The sequence below is a fragment of the Sprattus sprattus genome, assembly GCF_963457725.1.
Source record: "Sprattus sprattus genome assembly, chromosome: 2".
NCBI lineage: Eukaryota > Metazoa > Chordata > Actinopteri > Clupeiformes > Clupeidae > Sprattus > Sprattus sprattus.
In genome coordinates, this window is record NC_137921.1 from 57,699,291 (window position 1) to 57,725,765 (window position 26,475).

Sequence of the window (26,475 nt, forward strand, 5' to 3'; positions counted from 1 at the left end):
CACATTAGACCAGTGTCATCACCACACCACCCCTCACATTAGACCAGTGTCATCACCACCCCTCACATTAGACCAGTGTCATCACCACACCACCCCTCACATTAGACCAGTGTCATCACCACCCCTCACATTAGACCAGTGTCATCACCACACCACCCCTCACATTAGACCAGTGTCATCACCACACCACCCCTCACATTAGACCAGTGTCATCACCACACCACCGCTCACATTAGACCAGTGTCATCACCACACCACCCCTCACATTAGACCAGTGTCATCACCACACCACCCCTCACATTAGACCAGTGTCATCACCACCCCTCACATTAGACCAGTGTCATCACCACCCCTCACATTAGACCAGTGTCATCACCACACCACCCCTCACATTAGACCAGTGTCATCACCACCCCACCCCTCACATTAGACCAGTGTCATCACCACCCCTCACATTAGACCAGTGTCATCACCACACCACCCCTTACATTAGACCAGTGTACACCACCCCTCACATTATTCCAGTGTCATCACCACACCACCCCTCACATTAGACCAGTGTCATCACCACACCACCCCTCACATTAGACCAGTGTCATCACCACCCCTCACATTAGACCAGTGTCATCACCACACCACCCCTCACATTAGACCAGTGTCATCACCACACCACCCCTCACATTAGACCAGTGTCATCACCACACCACCCCTCACATTAGACCAGTGTCATCACCACCCCACCCCTCACATTAGACCAGTGTCATCACCACACCACCCCTTACATTAGACCAGTGTCATCACCACCCCTCACATTAGACCAGTGTCATCACCACACCACCCCTCACATTAGACCAGTGTGATCACCACCCCTCACATTAGACCAGTGTCATCACCACACCACCCCTCACATTAGACCAGTGTACACTACCCCTCACATTATACCAGTGTCATCACCACACCACCCCTCACATTAGACCAGTGTACACTACCCCTCACATTAGACCAGTGTCATCCTGTGTATTTGCAGCTCTGTAGTGCTGTGATGTGCTGTGGTCAGTGATGATGTCAGCTTGTACAACTTTAGCCTTCCCATGACACCAGCGCCCCCAATTCCAGAGTGTTACCACTGGACCAACCCACCCCACACCACCCCATCCCGACCCCAAGCCCCCGCTCACTCCCTGCAGACTCCCAGCTGGCCAGCGTATGGGTAGTCTCCTGTTGCACTCTCCTTATAAACAGCCTCCCTTATCAGCTGTTCTTGTTTGGAAGAAGCAGCCAGCAACCTTGAAAAATTCCTTCTCTCCTCCTCTGTCCCTCTCACACCCTCACCCTTCTCTCTCTCTCTCCATCTCGCTCCCTCTTCATCTCTCTCTCTCCCCATCTCTCTCTCACTGTCTCCCTCTGTCCTCTTTCTCTGCCACCAGACCATAAAGGGCAGCTCCTCTGCATAAATCACTGCCTGCTGTTTACCCTGATACAGATAAAGGTCTTTCCATTATCTCCCCACCCTCACAATCCATGTGTCAGTGGGTGTCTAGGGGATCGTTGTCTCTCCATATCTTTATGGTTTTGCATCACGTTTCGCTGTGGACACCAGTCTGGCGTAAAAAGTAGGCTGCTGAAAGTAATGGAAAGTTACTGGGGCCCATTCAGCTGTTGAGCTTTTTAAATCGCTCCTACTTCACAACGTGTGAGCAATCAGCAGCCCCAGAAGAGTTTGTTCTGATTTAGGACAAAGAAAACGACAAACAACAAACAAACAAAAAACTCCTGTATGCCATACTGAGAAGTTGGTGTGCCACGTTGCAGATTCATGTCACTCTTATCTGTGCAGTGCTTCCTCTTTGCGGTCCTCATTTGGCTATATTTTCAGCTGCAGTTGACCACTGTACTGATTGCAGATTAGATATCAAACTGGGTTGTAGTTCATATGTTTTTCATGGTTGTGTTTTTAAGTAACAAATCCGTTTTCTTATGTGTGGTATTTGTTAATGTTTATGGCAGGTTATGTTTCAATACCATAAAAGCCTGTATTATTAATGATTAGCTTGGCAAATATTACACATAAACATTTCAGGACTGTTCAACGGGAAGTGGGCCATACACATGTGTTATCTGTCTGGGGAAAGAACACCCACAAAACAATCTATCTTATGTCTTTTTGTCTTGCAGGCCAGTTGGGATGCCAAAAATGGAAAAAGTTTTCTTACACAATCCTAGCTCAGAAGAAATTAGTTTAATATCTATATCCGCTACAACGGCGCATTTTCACGCATCCTTTTTTCAGAATAGGGTAAGTATAGCATGCATCATGCACCCCTCTCTCCTTGGTCCAAACACATGCTTTGAAAGCATGAGGCATCAACACATATTTGTTGATCTCAAGGCATGAACATGTAAAATACTTTCCGTACATGATTGTCTTGCTGTCGGGTGAACGTGCCCTTAGGCCAGGGCCCTCTTTGATGTGAGCGGCCTCCTGCTCTCCGCTAAGCCTCAGCCCCCCCAAGCTAATGGCTGTAAGCATTCAGGTCGATCCCTGCGCTTCCTTCACTGAAGTGATCGGAGTCGCCCTTTGACCCCAGCGGATAAACCCCCCATTAAAGAGCTCTGTGCCTTTATGTTGTTTTGGTGAGGCGGTGCCCTGGTCTCAGTAAAAAGCTTAGGAGCTACTTAAAGCGCCGTGAGCGCCCTGCAACGAGAGCTCGCACTCATGCTTGGTAATAAATAAAAGGCCACTCCACCTGTTCCTGACACCTACGTAAATCAGTCTCCCAATAGCCTTTAGAGCCCCGTACTCCATACGTGCACTCACACCCACACACACTCACACACACTCACTCACTTGGCTAGGCCATGGTCACCCACCATAAAACCCTAGCACAGCCCTCGGCCACTCTCTCTCTCTCTCTCTCCCTCTCTCACATGCCTCTGTGTTTGGTGCTTTGACATAGGTTCGAAATTTCTGAGCTATCTTTTCAGCTGTGTATAATTAAAAAGATTCACTTGAAATTGTGATCAAACTGGTGATACTTCTGCATTTAACCCCCACAGTTAAGACAGACAGTCAGAGAAAGTGTGCCAAATTTACTACTATTTTATCTCAAATATTTCATATTTTTAATTTTATAACTGTTTTCCCCGAACCTCCACTGCATTGTTCTGGGAACTAGGGACTTGTTGTCCTCACTCACTACATCTCTCTCTCCCCCTCTCTCCCCGTCTTTCTCACCCGGCTGCAGATAATTCCCCCGGGGGGCAACACTTCCTTTGATGTGGTGTTCCTGGCACGAGTAGTGGGGAATGTAGAAAACACTTTATTTATTAATACATCTCATCATGGAATGTTTACATACCAGGTAAGGCAGGAGAGGGCCAAACACATAAGGGAAAGTGTGTGCGTGTCTGTCTGTGTCTGTGTCTGTGTCTGTGTCTGTGTCTGTGTCTGTGTCTGTGTCTGTGTCTGTGTCTGTGTCTGTGTCTGTGTCTGTGTCTGTGTCTGTGTTTCTGTGTGTGTGGTTGATGTTACTCTGTTATCTGTATAGCTGTGCTGATATTCCTCTTCCCCACATGATGTGCAGGTGTTTGGTGTGGGTATACCTAATCCCTACAGACTGCGGCCCTTCATAGGGGCCCGGGTGCCTGTGAACAGCAGCTTCTCTCCGCTTATAAATATCCACAACCCACACAGCGAACCGCTGCAGGTGATGTGTCCATTACAGTCTGTGAATACTCTGTGAATTATGCACTGTCAGTGTCCTGTTTTTGTGATGGCCATGTTAACCAGCTCTTTGAAAAAACGATTAAGGATCATTCCCCAAGTACCTCTGAATGTGTTTCATCATTTGTGATGGCCTTGTCGACAAGGCAACATTGAGGGAGCTGTTCTCGTGCAACAGCGTGTCGTTTCGCAAAACAAGTGTCCCTTTTGTGATAAACGAGATAAAACTGTGAGAGTCTGAGTGCATGCATCATGCACCCTTCTCTTCTTTGTCCAAACACATGCTTTGAAAGCATCAACACATATGTGTTGTAATCAATGCATGGACATCTAGTGCGATAAAATACCTACATTTGACGGCGTACATGATTGTCTTGCTGTCGGGTGAGCCTGCCCTTTGGCCAGGGCCCTCTTTGATGTGAACGGCCTCCTGCTCTCCGCTAAGCCCCAGCCCCCCGGGCTAATGGCTGGAAGCATTCCAACAGCGTGTCGTTTCACAAAACAAGTGTCCCTTTTGTGATAAACGAGAGAAAGCTGTGAGAGTCTGAGTAGGTGACACGCTCTGGCTTTTTCCCACCCAGGTTGTGGAGATGTACTCTAGTGGCGGGGACCTGCATCTAGAGTTGCCCACGGGCCAGCAGGGTGGCACCAAAAAATTATGGGTGAGTGCCCACATCAGAGCCCACCTCATCATTATGTCTGCCATCCAGTGGAGGCGCCTAAGGATTCATTGTGGTCGTCTCTCTCTCTCTCTCTCTCTCTCTCTCTCTCTCTCTCTCTCTCGTAGGAGATCCCCCCATTTGAGACAAAGGGGGTAATGAGGGCCAGCTTCTCCTCGCGAGACGCCGACAACCACACAGCTTTCATCAGGATCAAAACCAACTCCTCCAGTGATGATGAGTTCTTCATCCTCCCTGTGGAGGTGGAGGTCACCTCAGGTCAGTCTCCCTGCTGCCCTTCCCCACTCAGCTCAGCAGGCCTGACGCTGTCTACAGTTTGCTGCTGTGGATGGGAGCAAAGTAGTAACTGAACTGATGCTCGACTCCCAATATGATCGTGTTGCAGTGTTATAAGAGTTTTCATATGCTGAGTTGGTCTGTTGTGGTGGGATACATTGTGGTAAATTGCAGTTTGTTAAGTTAAAATGACGTCCCCAAACAAAATATAATATAATTCAGTTAATTCTGTCCATGTGACCTCATTTTGTCAACTTAAAAGCGTCTCAACAGTTCAAAAGCACATGTAAAGAAACACTCAGTAATTGAATGATGTTACTTATAAAGTACAATACATTATGTGAGGAAGATATTGTTATTTTATAGTTTAGAATCTATTGTATGATTCCCCTCCCTTTAACCTCCTAATGGGCGCTTCTCATGTTTTTGTTCTCCCCTTTGGACTGAGGACTAATCATCTGATCTCTCTGTGTACTTGATTTAGCACCGGGTATTTACTCCTCAACAGAAATGCTGGACTTTGGTACTCTCCGGTCTCAAGGTGCATAGATTCACCATATGCTACAGTGCATCAGTGTCACTCAAGATGTTTTCACATGAGCTCACCCCTTTGATCGATTTCAAAGTAATATTTACCTTGACTGACTGTCACTGCCGTTGTGGATAACAAATAATCATTGTGTATTGCATCATCTTCAGCAGTGCCTATGTGAAGCGTGAATCATAGTTTGTAGCAGTAAACTGTATAAATCATTGCATGAATTGTGTGAAAAGAAATAAACTGATTTTTTAAAGGGTTTAAAGAGAATTGATCTGACACAGGATGAATGTAGGCTGTATACCCTAGGAGGAAAAGTCACATAGGATCTTCAAATTGTACTGGTGACTGACTGAACAGTTTTTCCTGTTTCCTCTTTGCCTTTTCTGTTGTACAGATCGACCAAAACGGTTGAATTTACACCTTCTAAATTCTGGAACAAAAGATGTAACGATTACAGTAAGTGGCCTTTTTCTTCTTCTCTGAGGGTGCTGTCGCTGCAGTCATTTTGGAATGTGGTTTGCCTTTGTGAGCAACATTCACTTTCTGTTTTGTTACTGCTTCTCAGAGTGTGCGGCCGACACCATCCAATGAGGCAGTCACAGTGGAGTTCAGACAGATTACGCTGAAGGCAGCCGAGAGCCGATACACCAAAGTCGCTACTATCAGTTTCGATGGTGAGCGCTTAAACCTGTTGAAGGCTACAGTCGTTGGTCAGAGAACTAGCAATTTTGACGTCATTTAAGGTTGCTATTCCAAATGAGTTAACATGCCAAATTGCTAAATTAGAAACATTATTTGGCATATTATATAATATTGAATTGCAACTGCTGTCTGCATTCATCGCAATAGGTATTTAAGACAGATTACAGTTCCCAACATCAAACAAAATTCAGAGGCAGTCAGCCACAAAGCACAAGACCACAATGACCTTTCATTTAGCCTTAATAAGCCAGTCCTTGTCTGCAGAGTTGAAGTCTGAGTAATATCTGTAACAGAGGAGTCTCCTGTTTGGGTCATATGGTTCAAAGTCACGAAACTTCTCCTTTGTTCCCTCCAGCATCTAAAGCGCGGCGGCCCTTTCAGTTTACCGGCAAGATAACAGTGAAGGCGAGAGAGAAGAGCTACTCCAAGCTTGAAATTCCATACCAGGCTGAAGTCTTAGAGGGGTGAGAATGCTCCCTTAACCCTCCACACCCAGAGCACAATATATGAAAAGGAAATCACACGCACTGCCACCTGCTGTGCTTTAGGGATTGAGCACATTTGCATTCATATCCAGGTGGGGATCTGTAATGCAAACAGGCAGGTGATGGTATACCTCTGCTGTCTTGTTTGTGCCAGGTACCTAGGCTTTGATCACACAGCCACCCTGTTCCACATTAGAGACAGTCCCGTGGACCCGGTGGACCGGCCCATCTACCTCACCAACACCTTCAGCTTTGCCATCCGCATCCACAACGTGTCTCTGCCCAACGAGGCCAAGACCATGTTCAACGTGAGTGCCAGGACGGGTCTTACCGCCTTGAGCTGTTCTACTGTGAATCAATCTGATGGCATTTCACATCATGTGGACTGACAGTTTTTGAAATAGTGGAAACGGTTGTAAGAAATGTACACTACCGTTCAAAAGTTTGAAAACTTAAGAATGTCCTAGTTTTTTATGTTTGCTGCAAATGGAGTTTGAAGGACACAATTACTATTTCAATTAAAAATCATTATTTCAAACCCTGCCGGTGAAAAACATTTCCTATCCATTTTGCTGTATTTCCTACTCAAACTCATGTCATGTATGTTTTCACGGAAAACACGGAAATTGTGGAAGAAGTGACACCCAAACTTTTGAACGGCAGTGAACGTTTGGACTAGAATGCATGGAATGTTTTGGTTATTTATTGCCCGAATGCATCTTGACATACATAATGACGTAATGCTTTGTGACAACTTGAAATTCTAGTTGACTTGGAATGTGGAATATGTTTTGTGTTTTTGTCTGGGTCCTGTCCCCGTCTCAGGTACACAACTTCAGCAACCCGGTCCTAGTGCCCCCCCAGCAGTCCCGCTACATCTTCAGCCTCCTCTTCCGGCCGGTCCGGTCCTCTGTCCACATCGACAGCAACATCCTCCTCATCACCAACGCCTCCAAGTTCCACCTGCCTGTACGGGCCTACACAGGCTTCCTGGAGGTAGACTGTTGCTGCACCAAAGTGTTTTAATTTCTTTATACAGTATATTTTCTTTTCTTTCTTTTCTTTACTTTTACTTATCTTTACTGTTTTTAATGGCAGGGACATAGTGAGCACTTCCAGTTAAAAAGAGTTTGGGCGTTTCCCAACGCTGATGATAGATGGATAGATATGTGTTTCCTTGTACGATGGAATGACGTTTGACACAAACCTGACCTATATATTCAAACAATGAGCAGCTTATCTCGCCCTACTGTCCACCGTCACCGTGATATATCACAGACGTTACTACATTCAGTTTGTTTTCAGTTCAAATCACTGTTATCTTGAACACGGAAACCTTGGATAAAGGAAGCATGTGATTTTATTGTGTTGGTGTTTCTGTGTTGGCCTTGTTGGTAAACGACGTTGTCCGTGTTTATGTGTTTTCCCTGTACAGCCATTGGTGCTGCCCCCTAGCCTTAAGGAGCACGCGTTGGACTTTGGGATCCTCAACGCCAAAGACACAAGAAGCTTGGTGTTAGTAGTCATCAACAGCAATCCCATAGAAGTAAGCAACACAGCATTCACACACTAAATAAGAGCCTCCCCCTCACACTTCAGGTTCAGTCTAGTAACTTCAACTGTAACTTTAGTTGAGAAATGAAGCGGTTCATATCCAGCCTGCTCATTGCAAATATTTTCCTTTTATGTAACACTGAAATTAAGTTTAGTGTGTTCTTGGTCACATCAATTTGAAAGCTGGTCCAAAGTGTCTAATTTCATTTAATTACAATTAGGCCAAATAAAAAGTTAAGTTGTAAGTACAGTCTGGAGTCTGGACAGGCTTTTTCTGTTAACGCCTCAATAGGTAGATCTTGCCTGTCGCCAAGACAGAGGTTGTGAGCTTTGGCCAAAAAAGGTTGGTGACCACTGATCTAGACCTATATTTGTATTTATATGTGTATATATTCATATTTTTTTAGGCAAGGGTACAAGAAGAATTTATTTCCCATAAAAGTTTCAGACCAAATCTAAACATCCGTTTCTAAAACATTCTGACCAGTGTTTGCAGGGACAGACTTGCCCCAATGGGTGGACCCACACTAGTATAGAGTTTCAAATGGGAGCGTTAGGTGGGACAGCATACATGCACACATATCTCTGGATCCACTGATGTCCTCTGACCATACATTACTTTTCCTTATTCCTCTTTCTTTCTCAACCCTGAACTCTCCCTCCTTTCACTCGTTCTCTGTCCTCTCTCTTTTTCTCTCTCCCCTCTCTCCTCTTGTGTCTCTCTCTCTCTTTCTACCCCTACCATGTCTCTCTCTCTCTCTCTCTCTCTTTATCTCTCCCTGTCTCTCTCTATTTTCCTCTCTCTCCTTGCCTCTCTCTCTCTCTCCCCCCACCATATGTCTCTCTCTTTATCTCTCTCTCAATGTCTCCCTCCCTGTCTGGGTCTCTGTAGCTGGAGATAAAGTCGTGGCTGGTGACGGGGGAGAGCATGTCTATGGAGCTGCTGCTGACGGAGAGGGGCAACAGGACTGTGGCTGTGAATCGCCTCACTGACCTCCAGAACGTCTCAGCAACACACCACAGAGCAGTAAGAGACGCATACCCTACCATACACACACACACACACACACACACTCACATGCCAGGCCCAGGTGTTCTTTAGATCCATAGCCCCCTTTCTTCTGAGAAGTGATTTTCAGGGGCCAGTGTTATTTCCTCTTCCACTGACCTTAAGGAATTTTGCCAATTGTGGCGTCGACAGGATATTGATAATCACAGAACCCCATTGATTTTTCTTCTTTGAGGTTTATTTTGGTGCGGCGCCAAAATTCCAGCGAAAATTAGGCAACCATTGCTTTTGTTGTTTGTTTCCCTCTAGGCTTTTAAAGGAAAACCACTACTGGACTAATTTGTCTTGCAAACATACCATAGTTTTTCTAACTGTGTTGTACATGACTAATAAGTTAACGGCATGAGTAATTAGCTGACGTTAAGATCAGCCTCAACAATCTGAAAGTCTAACTGGAGTAGTTGGTTTTCTGAGAGGATTGCCTGTCAGTAGCTTGGCCCTAGGAGGCAGCAGTTGCCCCCTGGGTACTGGTTAGAGGGGCAGATGGCACAGCAGAGAGGATAGAGCATGTGACCTGCTCCTTTCGTCATGGTTCCATGGGTCACAAGTGAACAGCATGCCGTGGCTTTTCTGTTCTTCTGTTCTTTTTTTGCCACAGTCAGGCAAGGGCTTGAGTTTGTATTTACTTAGGGAAAGTGTATGGAAACCAGTTTGATGTGTGTGTGTGTGTTTGTGTGTGTGTGTGTGTTTGTGTGTGTGTGTGTGTGTGTGTGTGTGTGTGTGTGTGTGTGTGTGTGTCTGTGCGCTCTCTTAGGTTATACTGGCCTCTGGCTACTACGCAGCTTTCCGAGTGACACTGGTGGCCAAAGCCCTGGAGGGCGTGTACGACGGAGCGGCTCATATTACCACAGACTATGAGGTACGTGGCCAGGACATGATCTCTTCACCAGTGAGTCACTCACTTGCCCCTGTATGTTCTGTTAATTTCAGGTGAATTTCCTTGTCATTTAGATATTGACCGTTCCAGTTAAAGCACTCATTGCAGTGGGGACACTGACCAGTTCACCCAAACACATCATTCTACCACCCTCCTTTCCGGTAGGTTATCTGTGATGCTTCTGTGCGACGTGTGTGTGTGAGTATGCATGTGTCTGGTGCGCTCGTGTGTGTGTGTGTGTGTGTGTGTGTGTGTGTGTGTGACTGTGTGTGTGTGTGTGTGTGTGTGTGTGTGTGTGTGTGTGTGGGAGTATGAATGGGAGTATGTATGGACAGACCATCACTCCTGTTGTGGTCTTAAGGCCTGTTGCTCAGATGAGATGAACTTAAACAATAAAGTTGTAAAATGTCTGCAGTTAGTTCATACGAGCTGAGCAATGAGGTCTACTTTTCCTTAGTTGTTATAGTGCTTACAACATGAACAGCCTCACAAACATTGGCCACCAGCGCCCACCATGCTAAAACTTGAAGAGGTCCCTCTGCTGCCATTGCAGCGCAAAATACTGCAAACCATTTTTCACTCCAGAGGTGCCTGGGGTTTGGCCTTTAAAGAGAGGAGCTTAAGAATACCTCTCTTTGTAATTATCTGATCCTAATCTAAACACATTTACCCCATGGCCAAGCCGTAAGCCGTTCAAAGAAACAAACTGGTTTCCTTTCTGTTCCTTTTCAGTACTTTGAGCACGAATCACGTCAGTTTAGATATGTGAGCATTGATACTTCATGGATGAGGCTCTTAAGGTTGTTGTTGTTGTTGTTGTTGTTGTCCAGGGTAAAGTGGTTCACCAAGGCTTGAGCATCCTCAGCTCCTTCTCACAGCGGGTGAAGCTGCAGCTGCCGGTGCGCTCGCTCGGCGAGGACGCCCGCTTCTACGCCAAACGCCTGCGCAGCAGCAAGGACGAGCTGGAGCCCAAGCGCAAGTCCAAGGTTCGGTGCCACACACCCCGGTTCACAATCAGACAGTCACGTTTCATAAACATGCTGACAGATTAGAAGAGACTCATAAATCAGAGCCCTTTGATTCATTATCTTAGTCAAGGGGATCAGTTATCAATGTCTATATGCACCTGTCACCTGTCTATGCATTGAGTTGTGTGCATAAACTGTGTGTGTGTGTGTGTGTGTGTGTGTGTGTGTGTGTGTGTGCATGCATATAGGTGTGTGAGTATGGATGCATCTGTCACCTGTCTATGCATTGAATTGCCTGTGTGTGTGTGTGTGTGTGTGTGTGTGTGTGTGTGCATATAGGTGTGTGAGTGTGTGTATGGATGCACCTGTCACCTGTCTATGCATTGAAGTGTGTGTGTGTGTGTGTGTGTGTGTGTGTGTGTGTGTGTGTGTGTGTGTGTGTGCATATAGGTGTGTGAGTGTGTGTATGGATGCACCTGTCACCTGTCTATGCATTGAATTGTGTGTGTGCATAAACTTGTTTTTCATGCAGTGTGGTGACTACAAAGACAAACCTTTGGTTAAATTATGCCAATATTTACCCACAGTGCTGGAGATTTACATGGGGAAAGTAGAACTTCCTTTCCAAGTAGCCTAGTGGTATCACAGTGTTGTTGTCAGTATCCAAACAGTGGGGGATACACTATTGCTCTCTATCAGGTTTTTTTAAGACTCGCACAGTTTTAAGAGTTGTGACTTGTGCAGTTGATCACAGACTTTCATCACTTTCACGCTAGTACTAAACTTCATATGTGTTTTCCCGTGTCTGTTTTGTAGGTAGCAAATATTTATTTTGATGCCAGTTTGCAGTGTGGAGACCACTGCTATGTGGGAGTACCATTTATATTCAAACGTAAGTTTCACAATTTCCACCCTGCTCCTTCCTTTCGTGTCCTCATGATCATTTCCCCTTAAATGAATTACATCAGTCGTCTTTTCAACGACACACTGGTCCTTTTGCTCCCCCTAGTGGAGCCGAGACCTCATGGCTTAGCTATGCAGGAGGACATCTGGGACGCCGATGTCGATCTGCACCAGAAACTCCTCAAAAGGTGGAGGGAGCTGAAAGAACAATCAGGGCTTGAGTAAGTAGCTTTACGGGTCTTTGTTTTATGTGTTTCCTCTGTGGAGGTTCTGCCTACTCAGACTGATTTGTGGCCAACTGCCATGTTTTCCTTCGGAAGGGTTGAAGCCATCTTTGAAGTAAACACAGACCTTCAGAAGAACGTGCAGACCGTTGTCACCGCACAGCTGACGTGGCCTACGCTAGTCAACTCCTCTAAGCACATCTACTTTCCCCTGACCAACACCAACAGCTCATCCGTGAGTTGGGGCACACACACACACACACACACACACACACACACACACACATGCTAACACAAACTTGCAAATGTACACACCAACACACACAAACAAGTGTACACAAACAGATTGACACACCCTCTCCCTCTGTCTTACTCTCACTGACGCGCACACATGCAAACACAATCATATTGCCTTGCACAACACTCTCACACCACCCAAACAGCTTGCGGTGTAGTTTTCTTCTATGTACTTCTTCACGCTGACACCTCTGTTGGTTCCCCTCAGGAGGAGGAGGTGGTGTTGGAGAACCCCACCGATGTGCCCGTCTACGTGCAGGTGCTGCCTCTGGCCGTGTACCCCAGCCCCTCTGTGTTCACCGAGAAATTAGCCGACAGGTACCACAGCCCACACACTAACACAGCCAGAAACACACACACACACACACATACACACACACACACACACACACACACACACACACAAAAACACACAAACACACACAAATACACATACACACAAATACACACGTCTCTTCTCACATGGGCAGAGCCTTTGTTGCAGGCGGTTGTAACTTGAGCTGTAGAAGTGTCCTAACCTTGTCCTTCATCTTTTCAGGCTTCCTCTGGGGAACCTGTCCAATATTAACATCAATACAAACACACTGGAATTCCAGGTCCATCAAAATCACGTAAGTATCTTCGACACACACACACACACACACACACACACACACACACACAGTTTAAGTCCTTTCATAGGTATGAATGGCAACTTCTGTATCTTCTGTAGGGTTTCATTAATATCAGTTCATTCATTCACCGTGGATTCTTCCTACTCAGTGTTTGTTTGAGAGGTTTAAACTCAACCTGTAACCTATGTTTGGGTGTCCAAGCCAGTGAGGTGTGTCTATTCTGTCTGTCTTGTTTTGTAGTCCTCTGTGACAAAGACTAGGACGGGTTTTCTAGAAGGTTCCAAGCACCCCTTCGTCTACAACCTCCTGTTGATGCCTGGAGAAGCCACTTCCTTCACAGTGAAATTCACTCCCTCCAGGAACCACAGCGTCTCTTCCCTCCTGGTCGTCAGGTGTGTGTGCGTGTGTGCGTGTGTGCGTGTGTGCGTGTGCGTGTGTGCGTGTGTGTGCGTGTGCGTGTGTGTGTGTGTGTGTTCGTGTGTGTGTTCGTGTGTGTGTTCGTGTGTGTGTTCATGTGTGTGTGTGTTTGCGTGTGCGTGTGCGTGCATATAGGTGTGTGAGTGTGTGTGGATGCGTGTGTCAGGAATACCATGAATCGGTACTTATCGGTTTTGCCTGGTGAAATTTATAAAAAATACTTTATAAAAATACCGGTCATAATGTCCATTAAGAATGCTCATCCAAAACATAAACCATGTCCTTAAACAGGACACTTAGGTTTCAACCAAAGCAAATAATTAAGATCATATTTTCAATTATCTTATTTTATTTAGTAATGGAGTCACCCTATCCGACTGCTACTTACTTCCAGGGGCGGAGTGGCCATCGGGAGCACCGGGATTTTTCCCGGTGGGCCTGTCGGCCAATTATCTGTCGAGAACCAGCCTGCAGGCCGGCCTTCGCAGCCGTTGAGTCAAAGCCATGAGCGGCCCATCGAATTTGCATGTACGTCAAATCATGGTCCCGTGAAAATCTCTAAATTCTCCGAAAGTTACAGCATTGGGCCGTCCAACCACTATTTATAGCGCTATTTGTCTCTGTACATCACACCTATGGTGGCGTCTGTCAAACTCACTCCCATTAATCCAACCTTCTGATTTTTGTTTAGCCTCCTATATTGATGTAATTCTTTTTATTCAGACGCTCCATTACTTTCATGACCACAAATATAAATTGGCCAGCGATTTAATTCGTTTTTTTGTTGAATGTAGAATGGTCGAGCAAAGCATCATGGGAAATGTGTATCGTTCTGCCTTTATCAAGTGAACCTAGGGAGATAAATTAGCGGCTATCAGGGAGAGAGAGCAGGTGAAGCGTACCTGATGGAGGGACATAAGAGAAAGGAGAAAGGAGGGGGCAAAAAGGCCAGACTGAAAAAGAGGCGGATGCAGGAGGAAAGTGCATCAAAATGTACAAGAATTACGGATTTATTCAACCAGCCGTCAACTAGATGCGAGTGAGTTGACAGGACACGTTGTTGCGAATTAGCATAACATTTGAGCCAATACGGCAATACGGGACGCGATTTGTTCCGTATTTCCATAAATGTACATATACAAATACACTGTCACTGTCACTGTCATGTCTGTCACCCACACATCAACTCTAAATCTAACAATAATGATCAAAAGCCGCCCGTTTGTTTCTGTAGTTGATATATGGGAGGTGGAGGGGATGCGGGTTGGGCCAGTTGTGGGCACGTTGTGGGCACGTTGTGGGCCGGTGGTGGGCCGGTGCAGTTAGAATTGTCCCGGTGGATTTTTGTGTTCCACTCCGCCCCTGCTTACTTCCATTAGACAGTGAGGGGGGTTTTATCCAATCACATTTCATTCTCCGTGAAGCTTCTCTAAGGTTTTATCCAATCACATTTCATTCTCCGTGAAACTTCTCTGAGGTTTTATCCCATCACATTTCATTCTCTGTGAAGCTTCTCTGAGGTCCACTAGGCACTGCATGGTGATTGGCTAATCAAATTGATCTATCTGAGGAGGGCATGATCTATTGATCCTCTGAAAACATCAGTGGCCCTCTGGGTTTGTGTGATAGTCTATAATGTGACGGTCAGTGCCAGCATCCTTAAGGGTCAGTAAAGTTAGAGGCTTATTCCCTTCAGTGGGGCAGTTCTGATCGCCCAAACCGCATTTAGCCCATGTTGACAAATAAACAATATAGAATTGATCTCGTCATTGCTTTGATAATCATTTTGAGAAGTTGTAGGCTAGGCTATAACTTGCCGCATAGGTTATTCAAGAAACATGGGTTCCCAACGATCTGGTGACAGTTACCAACGCATTTGTGTTTTCCTTGTTGTCTTAGACTACTTGAAAAGTAGCCATTTAAAAGCTACAATTCAGTTCCTTTCTTTAGCTTTACATCTTCAGACTAGTTCTATAGTCTATAGTTAGCAGGACGTTGTTATTCCTTAGTCAACCAAGGTGTACACCATATAGGCTACATTACATTTGCGCTGTTGTGTTTTTTGCGACATGCGCCTGTAAGTTTCTATTTGTCTGGTGAAATGCATTCTTTTCGGACACTAAAAAACTTGATGTTTGTTTGTGTGTGCACGTGTTTGTGTGTGTGACACTGTAGACATGTGTGGGCCTGACTCGACAGAGAGTGGTGAAAATGGGCCGCCACTCCTTCTTGGGAGTTCATGGCTCCTGTCAGCCCCTGGCCTGCAGCTCTCAGCTCCTGAGCTAGCGGAGGAGAGTTATGCTCCGCACTTAGAACACACAGCCTGAACCCACTGAACCTTAGGCAGGGGGAAGCATAGCTGTCTCTGCCGTGTGTGATTTCAGCGCCATTCAGTAAAAGAAGCAGAGCGCAGAGGTGCTTACTGTACACACTCAGCTGGCGTCGGCATGAGGTGAGAGACTGAGCCGTGTTGAAATGCCAGAATTGGTGTGTGTGGGTGGTGTGGTGTGTGTGTGTCTGTTTTCCCACTCTCTCTGGGGTTAATCCTGTCAGACCCTTGGCTGGGCGATGTAGCCACACAGAGGTGTCATTGATGGTGGCACGTCTAACATTGGCACACTGTCTCTCTCTCTCCCCTGTCTCTCTCCTGCTCCCTCTCTCCTGCTCTCTCTCTCGCACTCTCTCTCTCCTGCTCCCTCTCTGTCTCTCTCTCTCCCCCCTGTCTCTCTCTCCTGCTCTCTCTCTCACGCACTGTCTCTCCCCTGTCTCTCTCTCCTGCTCCCTCTCCGTCTCTCTCTCTCTCTGCAGGAACAACCTGACGGTGGTGGATCTGGTGATGGTTCATGGCCAGGGTACCAGCGAGAGCCTGAAGCTGGCGGGGAAGACTCCAGGGCCCAGCAGCTCGCTCCGGTTCAAGATGACCGAAGCGCTGCTCAAAGACTGTGAAAGTGAGTAGGGCTCTTAGGCCAGGTGTCGAAAGGGGTAACACACTCTTTAACCTCTCTGTCTGTCTCTCTCGCTCTCTGTCTCTCTCTCTCTCTCTCTCTCTCTCTCTCAAGCCCCCCCTTTCTACTCCTTGTCAACACAACACATACACACCCATTTTAATCTCACTCACTCATTTTGTTCATTATTGATCTGTCATATCATATGTTTTATTCTTCTTGAACAGCATTATTTGATGACTCAAGGTAATATTGTTGTTAGTGACCATAGCCTGACATGTACCAAACTTTGTTCTCATTCTCTCTCTCCGTCTCTCTCTCTCTCTCTCTCTCTCTCTCTGTGTGCATGCCTCTGTCTCAGTTAAAGCCAAGGAGCCCAACTTCTCGCTGCGCAGGACCTTCCGTCTGGAGAACACGGGCCAGCTGGCCATCCACATCCGCTCCATGGTGATCAGCGGCCAGGCCTGCGAGGGCTTCGGCTTCAAAGTCCTCAACTGTCAGGAGTTTACACTCAAACCAAACACTTCCAAAGACCTCGTCATACTGTAAGTGTCCCAGTGGAGCGTTATCACATCATCATCATCGTGAAATCCTTTTAGGAATGAAACTGCTAAATGGGTTAAACGTACATGAGTAAATGGTAGCAAAACAAAGTAGGTCAGACTGGTGTGTGTGTGTGTGTGTGTGGGGGGGGGGGGGGGGGGGGTGTTGAGGAGTTGGAACGTTGCCTCCAGGCTCTGAGCAAATAGCACCTGTCAAAGGTGCCTGTGCATAGCGGCCTGAAGGCTCTATTAATACGTGTCAGAGGTAGTGTGTGTGTGTGTGTGTGTGTGTGTGTGTGTGTGTGTGTGTGTGTGTGTGTGCATAGTGAGATGAATCCTCTCTCTGTTCCTCTGCATGTGGCCCCCCTCTCTCTCACACACACACACACACACACACACACACACACACACACACACACATCAGGCGAACTAGCTGCAGTAGTTGGGGCTCATGAATGACAAGTTCCAGGGAAGGAGAGCCTCCCTCTTCCAGTTCACTTCAAACAGGCTGGTGCAAGTGGCGGAAGAACAGGAGTCTACGTCTGTGCACATGCACGTGTTTCTGCGTTTGGATGTAGAGGCCGATTAGCTTTTGGGTTTTAACCTTTGGGAGAAAAAACATTGCATTGAACACACATCATTAATACATGGCTGCCAGTAAAACTACCACAAAACCAATTAGAGTGCATATACACTGCCGCCATTTTATGTCTAGATCGTCTGTTTGATTCCGGTTCCTCTCACTCAGTCCCACCGTCCTCACTCCCCTGTGCCCCTCCCCCCTACACAGGTTTACACCGGACTTCACGTTGTCACGGGTGATCCGGGAGCTGAAGCTGGTGTCGGCCGGAGGGTCAGAGTTCACGTTCGTGCTGAACGCCTCGCTGCCCTACCACATGCTGGCCGTGTGCACCGACGTGCTTCCACGGCCCAACTGGGAGCTGGAGCTCTACATCATCGTCTCCCTGATAATGAGGTCAGCCCTGGACTCATGACACACACTTTGCATATAGTTGGTGTAATATCATAGGCATGCACTGACATGGCTGAAAATCCTGTCCGATCCATTCCGTGGTCCCTTGACGGCTTTAACAGTAATGTTGGCTAAAACAATTTCCTTTTGGCTTAAAAAGGTCAATTCATGGTATTGACTTTTTTTTCACAAGACACCGGATTTGGTAGCTCTACCATAACAGTACATTACAAAATGTAATTAATGAGAATGACCATTTTAGTGGCTGTGTCTGTAAACACAGACTGCAGCATATAGTTGTTATTGTTGTTGTTGTTGTTTTACGATGCCCATTCAATGTGGTCTTCTCCTGGTTTCAGCTTCATGTTCCTGCTGGTCATTGGCACAGCCTACCTAGAGGCCCAGGGCATCTGGCAGCCCTTCAAGAAGCGCCTGTCTTTGGAATCCAGCTCGCCCATGGATACAGGGAGGCCATTTGATCTCAGGGATATTGTGCGAATGGACGCAAAGTGAGTCATTGAGATGAGCAAAGAGACTACTGTTACTACTGTTTTTAGTGGGTGAACTACACAACATCTGGCACATCTGTAGACGCATCTGTAGAGCTAAAGACTCGTCTCCAGGCATACGGCTACCTTCACACTAGTCATGAACATAGAACCAAATACCTCAGCTCCAATGCCAGGTAGCTATGAAGAAAACTCTAACAGCCCCAGCCCAACACGTTAGGAATATGGGGAATTGATTGAGTGGAGGGATATCTAATAGATTTTTTTTTTTTTAAATGTGACTTAATATGAGTGATTTGATCTTGACATCCCTCTGTGTTTGGATTGCAGCTTGAATGATTACAGTGATGTGAACCAGAACTCCACCAGGGGAATGTACGGGTCTGGAGGGGGAGGGTGTCGGTCCGGAGGCCGGCAGAGCATGCCTCAAGCAAACGGACGGGCCTCAGTGGAGCCCAGTGAGGCCCGGTTCAGATCGGGCACGAACCGCTCAGCTGCTATGCAATCTTCCTCTTCCTCTACTACCTCCTCTTCCTCCTCCTCTGCCAAGGAGAGCAGCCTGAGCCAGCTGACCAACCGTAAGGCACGGAGCTCCAGTAAACAGCAGCAGCAGTCACAGCCTCTGGTCCACAGCCTGGCAGAGGAGTCAAACACAGCCCCGCCGGCCTCCAGGGGCCTCTCCTCAGAGGACCAGGACTACGTCAGGCTCCTGGTGGCCATGGAGGGAGACCTGGACCGGCCCGAGTCCCCCTCCGCAGAGCCAAGCTCACACCAATCCTCACAAAACAAAGGTCTGACTCCCAACACACACTGTTTACAATCATTTACTGGTTGGGGGGGTATGAATTGGACTCTGGCCATAGTGGGCCACTTTTGTTTGTACAAATGTTCAACCCTCAAAACCTTGTTCACCTCAGAAAACCTACTGTGTATAATTCTGTTTACCAGAGGGGTTAGGTTCATGAAAGCAGGCTTTGCAGAGAATTATTTGTAAAGAATTGTATTCTCTATTTTAGAGATTACTATCACATTATTAGATGCAGTATAAGTACCATAAGCCCATTTCCATATTAATGTTTTTTTGTGTGGATGCACAGTTTTGGAAACCAAAGGGAAAATTCGAAGCAAAACAAAAGCTCAGAAAAAGAGGGAGGAGAAGGAGCGGAAAGCAAAGGGAAAGACTCCTGGAGACGACCCCAAGGAGGCGCTAGCTGACAACGACGACAGCTCCTCAACCACCACAGAAACCTCAAACCCCGACATGGAGGCCAATATCAAAGAGGTACCACTGCCAGGCCTGAGCTGTTGTCCAGTGAACATGATTTCTGCATACCAATGTGTTTAACAGTGCCAGTAGTTTTTTTTTCTTCTTTTTTTTCTTCATACTGGAATTTGTTTTCTTATGAACTGGTGTTTGAGTGCGTTTTCATTCTCTTTTCAGGAGCCGGTTAAAAAGAAAGGCCGAACGACAGTGAACCACGACAAAGACAAAGAAGAAGCACCTGCCTCACCACCCAAACCCAAAAACAAAAAACAAACAACAGTCAAGAAGGAGACTCAAACTGATAGATCTAGGTCAGCCCTGCCTCTCTCTTACATACCCTAGCCTTCAGGATCAGCCTGTCTGTTCCCTGTAGGAATATCACACCCAATATTTAGGGTGAAGTCACCCTCGCCTATTCTCTAAACCCTAAAGGTTAAAGGTTAACTTCCCAGTCGAAGTGGACTGCACAGCTTGTAACACTGAGGTTGTCTCTGTTGTTTGTGTCCGCAGCTCCCTGGAGCTCCCCTACGTCACGCCTCTGGAAAATAAACAACGCAAGACCTTCACCCCCAAAGCCCTAATACAGTCGGCCCTCAGCGTCCTCCCTAAACCAAGACCCCTCCAGAAACAGAGACGTGGGTGTTGCAGAATTATCTGTGTTGTTAAGCATACTGATATTGAGATTAGTGATGTTGATGTTGAGATGTTGACCTCTGTGGTATTGAGATGTTGTGGAGATTTTGACTCATACTCACACATCACTTCTTCTTTGTGTGTGTGTGTGTGTGTGTGTGTGTGTGTGTGTGTGTGTGTGTGTGTGTGTGTGTCCAGTGGCTGGTGGGAGGACAGAAGATGCTCGCCCATCTCCCCTCACCAAGTTTTTCTCCAACGGCTCCCTGCAGGAGCTGGGCCACAGTAGTGGCTCTGAGGGGGAGAAGGAGTCCCCCCCGCCTGAATGGGACCTTCCAGTTAACAAAGCCATTAACCGTAAGTCACCCACCAGCCGCTCAACTTCCCAACCAAACAGTACCACTGTACAGTGTCCCATCACTTGTGCTACTTTTCACATCATGAAAAGCAGCTGTTTTGAATTGGTGGTGCAAGATGGTTTTTGATGATGGTGAGAATAGCCTACTTTTGTTTTAGAGGAATAAAGAAACCTTTTTGTGCTTGAATATTTCACCCATTAAAAAAGAAAAAGCAAACAAATACAGAAAATAACATGACCGGTATTGGTTCTCTTTCCCTCTCCTCGTTGGCTCTTCCCATGCAGAAGCAGATAGCCTCCAGCAGATCTCCCTGCAGACCATGAATGCAGACCCCTTCCTGAAGAGGTCCTTCTCCAGCACCTGCTCCCCTCCCCTGCCAGCCTCCCCCTGCCGGGTCCCCCGAGGCTCCTACAGCAGCGTGCTCTTCGCTAACAGGTAGAGTCCAACACTCGACATGTGGAATCATTACAAACAATACTCTGTGGAGATTATGGAGCGGGCTTGTTTAGTAACTGAACTCGGGACAAAATCAAACTCTGTGTCTTTTCAGTGACGCAAACTTAAAGAAAGCCCCAGGCAACATGCTGACAAAGTCCACCTCCCAGCCGGGCAAAAATGGCAACCCCACGTTTGCTGCCGTGGCGGCAGGATATGACAAAAGCCCAGGTGAGCTAGAGATTCCTTACTTCCTCCTCAGTCTCTTGGCTAATGATTCACTTGTTCCATCATGCTGACCTGTGCATATCTTCTGTGTGTACATGGGTGCCTGTGTGTGTGTGTGTGTCTGTCTGTCTGTCTGTCTGTCTGTCTGTCTGTCTGTCTGTCTGTCTGTCTGTCTGTCTGTCTGTCTGTCTGCCTTTCTGTCTGTCTGCATGCATGAACATGGTTGCTTGTGTGTGTTTGTGTGTGTGTGTGTGTTTGTGTGTGTGTGCATGACAGGTGGCAGTGGTGCAGGGAAGCCTGATGGCTTGGGAAGGGTTCCTCTACCTCACTTCACCTCTATGGAGAGCAACAGTTCAGAAAGGTGAGTCAGACCACCCAACACTACCATATACACACACACACACACACACACACACACACACACACACACACACACACACACACACACACACACACACACACACACACACACAGTGACACACTTACACAGAACACAACACACGATGATGACATGATGTTCCCTTCATTATCATTAGCTCTGGATTATGGAGCCCGACAGACAGCATTAGTAGCCCAGGTTTCAACTCCACCAACTCCTTCTCTGCTTTCGGACCCAACAACCCACTGTCTGGAGGTGAGGTGCTGCACTCCTCAGGTGGATTAGAAGGAGAAAGTTGTTGATTCAAGCCTAGTTATACATGGTCATGCAATAGGCAATTCGATCCGAGTCTGTACACTTTCCTCAGTCATTTCTCGGATCAGAAGGACGAGTTCTGTTTTCTGTTCTCAAAAGTTAAAAGTCTGTGATTTATGCCAGTATGCCTGCAGTACAGTGCAGTGTGCCTACAGTTTGTGGCTGACAGATTTGTGTGTGTGTGTGTGTGTGTGTGTGTGTGTGTGTGTGTGTGTGTGTGTGTCTGTGTTTTAAGTGTTCACCGGTATAGCCTTACCAAGGAGCTCTGAGCCCCAGCAGAGTTGGCCTGAGTACCCCCCCATGTCTCCCTCCATCTGGGAGAGTGATCCAGTGAGCCCCTGGCCCACCTCCACCTCCACCACCACCACCAGCTCCTCCAGTGCTCCCACTACAGTAAGAGCCCTGCAACACACCAGCACCTCTCACTGCCAGCTTGCCCTATGTGTGTGGTACTTCAACCAGAATGACCTTTTACCATGGTCTCATAAACCATCACAGAGTTTAAATTGGACAGATGTGCAGCATGTCATTCTTAACCATGTCATAACCTGATAGATTAGTGAGCATGCGAACATGTGGAGGTTTGTAAACTACACTGGGTTATATGTTCCTCACATTTAGTCAGCTGTTCATATGGTCAATGGGAGGGAATGAACAACTCCAGTCTCTGCTCGTCCCAAATTCCATAGTCCCACATTGTTGGGGGGGAAATAAAAAAACTACCAAATGAACATCTAACCTCCTGTAAAATCACAGATAATGCCTTTAACTCCAGCTACATCAGAATCACAGACAATGCCTTTAACTCCATCTCTCCTGTTTTGTCCGTGTCAGTCCATCCTGGGCCCCAGCCATAACCCCTGGGCCACCACAGCCCCCTTCAGCAGCTCCATCTGGTCCACCACCGGCGACCCCACCCTGCACTCCTTCGCCCCCTCCACCTCCTCCGCCCTACCCAACCTGGTCAGCCACGCGGCGCCCCCCACGCCCGCCCCCACCGAGCTGAGCCGCACTTACAACCCCTGGAACATGTGGCCGCCCTCTCTGAGCCGATGGAACTCCGACCCCTGGCCAAGCAACCCGGACAACAACGGCAACTGACCTCCCCGGCACCGGCCACCCCTCCACCATGCCACGCCATGTCTCTGGACTGTGTTTCATGACCGTGATCTTGTTTTTAAAGTACTTCATAAAGGAGAAAAGGAAACCTGTTTTTAATTGAACCTGAGATGTATGGGGAAGAGGGAATTGTGTTGAACAACAGTTTCAATACATTTCTCTAATCAGATTTTATTTTTTTAATCATTCCAGAATTATATGCTACCACATTACAGCATTATTTTACCAGAGGGAACCCAACATTTAAAAAGAGTTATTAAAGAACAATATTGCCCTTGTAGGGATGGTTTTCATTTCGTTTTTTAAAATCATTTTTCTCTCAGTTTGGTTTAGGAGAATATCCTGTGACAGTATTACTGTATGACATAGGATGCAGTATTAATGTTGAAAGAAGCCTCCCCCATGCTTTCTCAAGTACGTCATTCTGGTTCCATTCATTTTTAAAGTTTGTTTTGACCATCATGTTGACTTCTTGCATAATGCAGAGTGGAGATGGTCATAATCCTGTATGTTTCACTCAGGTCTCATCAACTGTTATCCTAGACTCTCAAGGCCAAATCATGCATCCGTTCAGATTTTAATGGTCTGTTCTTAAAATTATTATTTTATTTGATTTTAATTGGCTTTTATTTTTTGTGAAGACAAAAGGGAGCGATAAGACTTGAATTATGTTTGAAAATGTGTACTGTATGGTGCATACAGTTCATTGTCGTCTCGAGTGGAAGTAGAAAGAAACAGTCTCTGGAAATAAAAACATATCAGACTGAGCCTTTTGCCTTGATTTATTCATTTAGAAAATCAACAGTATTACAAAATCTCAATAAAGGAAACGGGTAGTGTCAAAAATATCTGACTGCTGGGAAGTGATGGACAGCTCTTGGAGTTTAGTGGTTCCTCTAAGGGTCCGCCTTCGGCTGTCTGAGTGAAGCCATTAGTAGCTGGCTGAACTTGGTTAGATCGCATGCTTTCATGACGGATACACGGTGACTCTTCTTCAGCGTGTCTGTAAAATCTAGGGCCATCATCCCTCTTCCCAAAGCCCCCTGAAGCTCCACCCGAACGGCGCACTCCACACTCTCCGTCACAACGCTGGGGTCGACGCACGCTGCTATTGCGTATGCATCGTAGGGCACGAAGCCCTGGCCGAAGAGCACGTCTCTTTTATTCACCCCAAATTCCCGAGAGAAAGCCCAGCACTTGGATGTGATTGTCTTCATAAAATTAGCAGCGGCGTGGTCCTGGTTGATTAACTCCTCAAAAAAGTCCTAGATGCCATTTGAGGAGAAGATTATATGAGACGGGACCTTTACATTATTGGATGACAACACGGGCAATAAGAAACAAGTCCTCCTTAAATCAACGTAGAAAGAAACTCACTCACCCATGAGAGCTTATTTCTGCAGGTAAATTCCCAGGTGGCAATGTGCGTAGGACACATGTATTCTTCCAAAACAACATATGCAGACTCGGGATCCATAACAAAGTTAAATTCACCACATACTGATATATTCCCTTTTCCTGTTAAAAAGAACACTTGTCAGACCAGAACAGGTAAACAGTGACTATGTATAAACACTAACTTCCATAACAGCATGTGATTTCTACCATGCCCTTCTTACCCTCCATGTTTCCTCCCATGATGAAAAGATCCTTTAACTTTTGAGGATATGTTGGGTCCAGTCTGATTGCCAAAGCCAGGTTGGTCAAAGGGCCAAGGGCCACGAGGGACACCTAAGTAAATGAAGGGGTCATAGACATGTACATAGCTCTTTACTGTAATGATTCCCCTTAGTCACAAGAGTGCTCTCATACCTTGTACTTCTAACAGTTACCTGTCCAGGGTTCTCAGACACCAGTCTGATCATAGCAGTGACCGCGTGCTCCTTCTGGATACAGTCTTTCCAGCCTACCGGATGTTCCGCATTCAAAACATCACCAAGACCATCAGTGCCAAAGTGGTCCTTCAACGTGTTGAAGGCTCCCACCAAAGGACCAGCTAACCCTTTGAAGACTGGGATCTGCAAGAGTATAATCCTATGAAGTGATAGCACTTAAAATAAGTGAATACATGGACATCAAAATACCCGAAAACCCACCTCATTGCGCCCGCAAACAGACAGGACCCGAACTACGTTCTGGCAAACATGATCAACTGAGGTATTTCCAAAGCAGCAGGTGATGCCCAAAACTTTCACATTGGGTTGTGCCAATGCCACCATAATAGCCTGGGCATCGTCAATGCCACAATCCGTGTCAATGAGTAAAAGTTTTTGAGCCATGCTTCACCACCTGTAAAATGTTTAACATCAGCACACTGCCTTTATGGATTTGACAACAATGACTTCCTGATCAAGACAAACATGTTTCAGAAATGAGATTTTGCAAGTGTATTGATTTATATCAATGTAGACATGTGTGCAGAGATATTAATAGCTGAAAAGTGAATAAAAAAAGTATATTGCTCGAAGAGCTGGAAATATTGAAAAATCATAGGTTTCATCTCAGGCGGGCATCTTACAGCATTTTACAGGTGATTTTTTGCTACGCTTCTGCCGTGGCAGATCTACAACTGCGTGTGGATATTGCCTGTATTGACAAACTTTAGTTTTTACTTAACTGGGGTATGGGAAGTTGAAGCGGACAGTCTTCGTCAAAAACGGTGTAAAGGGCACACATCTGTAAATGCGTGTATATTTGCCCTTTACACCGTTTTTTAACAGCGTTTTGTACATGTAGGCTACAACTTTAAGTACACTTGCAAACTCATTAGGCCTACACATTCAGAGATTTTTGTACACGTTTAAAAATCTGATATCGCACACACGGGGTCTGGGTGTTGCAAATCTCAGTAGGCTACACATTTAGAGATTCTTTACATATTTACAAATCTGACTGAGATGTAGTGACACAACTGTGTGCTCCCATTTATAGATAACTCTTCTACCATATTAATACCCCAACAGTTACTCGTATGCAACCTTAAAATGACACAATGTAACAAATAAGCCCAATGAACGTATCCCAAATTAACATCAAGAACTAGAAATCACGCTTACACAACCTGCAGTTCCCCTGACGTTAGCTTGGTTGCAGATATTTACAGTTTTCCTGTTGAACTTTCCTCGTAGGCTACACTTGAGTAACACGGGTGAGCAGCCGTTACTGCTGAGGAGCTACTATTGCAACTCCAAAACACGGCATTTCCATTGGGGTAGGCGTACGTGTTCTGTGACTAGAACAAGCTGATCGTTGACAAGGAGAAAATGAAACTTTCGGAAGGCAACCCAGGTCCTAGTGCCCTCTGTTTAATGTTTATATCCAGCACCCTGTTCAAAGTGCATCGATACAGACGCAACTGAGTTCTAGAATAGGTGAGAATTGTAACAATAGCAACTAGGGGGCGTCCTTACCTGTTAGAATTAACATGACTGTATAGTTGTCGCGGT

At 46.3% G+C, this 26,475-nt stretch overlaps 2 protein-coding genes across 4 annotated transcripts in view; one reads left to right on the forward strand and one right to left on the reverse strand.

Moving 5' to 3' along the window:
- tmem131 (transmembrane protein 131) overlaps window positions 1-23,770 on the forward strand; it is a 41,925-nt gene extending 18,155 nt beyond the window's left edge. Inside the window, exons 5-41 of the mRNA XM_080832336.1 lie at window positions 2,176-2,296; window positions 3,246-3,362; window positions 3,585-3,707; window positions 4,306-4,386; window positions 4,512-4,662; window positions 5,165-5,221; window positions 5,616-5,677; window positions 5,787-5,895; window positions 6,279-6,387; window positions 6,563-6,716; window positions 7,234-7,404; window positions 7,844-7,954; window positions 8,855-8,989; window positions 9,786-9,890; window positions 9,983-10,069; window positions 10,739-10,894; window positions 11,693-11,768; window positions 11,886-12,000; window positions 12,100-12,238; window positions 12,509-12,618; window positions 12,839-12,911; window positions 13,155-13,306; window positions 16,140-16,279; window positions 16,638-16,821; window positions 17,609-17,794; window positions 18,151-18,300; window positions 18,631-19,091; window positions 19,398-19,582; window positions 19,742-19,875; window positions 20,075-20,199; window positions 20,396-20,551; window positions 20,838-20,988; window positions 21,104-21,219; window positions 21,493-21,577; window positions 21,753-21,850; window positions 22,146-22,303; window positions 22,745-23,770. Coding sequence (XP_080688462.1) covers window positions 2,176-2,296; window positions 3,246-3,362; window positions 3,585-3,707; window positions 4,306-4,386; window positions 4,512-4,662; window positions 5,165-5,221; window positions 5,616-5,677; window positions 5,787-5,895; window positions 6,279-6,387; window positions 6,563-6,716; window positions 7,234-7,404; window positions 7,844-7,954; window positions 8,855-8,989; window positions 9,786-9,890; window positions 9,983-10,069; window positions 10,739-10,894; window positions 11,693-11,768; window positions 11,886-12,000; window positions 12,100-12,238; window positions 12,509-12,618; window positions 12,839-12,911; window positions 13,155-13,306; window positions 16,140-16,279; window positions 16,638-16,821; window positions 17,609-17,794; window positions 18,151-18,300; window positions 18,631-19,091; window positions 19,398-19,582; window positions 19,742-19,875; window positions 20,075-20,199; window positions 20,396-20,551; window positions 20,838-20,988; window positions 21,104-21,219; window positions 21,493-21,577; window positions 21,753-21,850; window positions 22,146-22,303; window positions 22,745-23,011 — 5,110 coding nt within the window. The 3' untranslated portion in view covers window positions 23,012-23,770. The remainder of the gene's footprint in view (window positions 1-2,175; window positions 2,297-3,245; window positions 3,363-3,584; window positions 3,708-4,305; window positions 4,387-4,511; window positions 4,663-5,164; window positions 5,222-5,615; window positions 5,678-5,786; window positions 5,896-6,278; window positions 6,388-6,562; window positions 6,717-7,233; window positions 7,405-7,843; window positions 7,955-8,854; window positions 8,990-9,785; window positions 9,891-9,982; window positions 10,070-10,738; window positions 10,895-11,692; window positions 11,769-11,885; window positions 12,001-12,099; window positions 12,239-12,508; window positions 12,619-12,838; window positions 12,912-13,154; window positions 13,307-16,139; window positions 16,280-16,637; window positions 16,822-17,608; window positions 17,795-18,150; window positions 18,301-18,630; window positions 19,092-19,397; window positions 19,583-19,741; window positions 19,876-20,074; window positions 20,200-20,395; window positions 20,552-20,837; window positions 20,989-21,103; window positions 21,220-21,492; window positions 21,578-21,752; window positions 21,851-22,145; window positions 22,304-22,744) is intronic.
- A 42-nt stretch (window positions 23,771-23,812) lies between these two features.
- LOC308360429 (inosine-uridine preferring nucleoside hydrolase) lies at window positions 23,813-26,233 on the reverse strand. 3 transcript variants are annotated; one of them, XM_080832346.1, is made up of 6 exons: window positions 26,091-26,233; window positions 25,126-25,318; window positions 24,862-25,047; window positions 24,649-24,760; window positions 24,411-24,547; window positions 23,813-24,294 (listed from the first exon to the last, which is right to left on the reverse strand). In XM_080832346.1, exons 2-6 carry the CDS (start codon window positions 25,306-25,308, stop codon window positions 23,926-23,928), a joined length of 987 nt encoding a protein of 328 aa, XP_080688472.1. In that variant the 5' UTR covers window positions 25,309-25,318; window positions 26,091-26,233; the 3' UTR covers window positions 23,813-23,925. The 3 variants fall into 3 exon arrangements, with proteins under 3 accessions (XP_080688472.1, XP_080688474.1, XP_080688473.1); XM_080832348.1 differs by having other exon boundaries at window positions 24,649-24,710; window positions 24,842-25,047; XM_080832347.1 differs by having other exon boundaries at window positions 26,086-26,233.
- Window positions 26,234-26,475: the final 242 nt, after the last annotated feature.

Excerpts from the sequence above, each read along its gene's own strand:
- LOC308360429 (XM_080832346.1), bottom strand. The coding sequence starts at position 25,308 with ATGGCTCAAAAACTTTTACTCATTGACACGGATTGTGGCATTGACGAT. Across the intron at positions 25,048-25,125 it reads CTGTTTGCGGGCGCAATGAG|ATCCCAGTCTTCAAAGGGTT; the intron begins GTGGGTTTTCGG and ends ATACTCTTGCAG. Across the intron at positions 24,761-24,861 it reads TGTCTGAGAACCCTGGACAG|GTGTCCCTCGTGGCCCTTGG; the intron begins GTAACTGTTAGA and ends TCATTTACTTAG.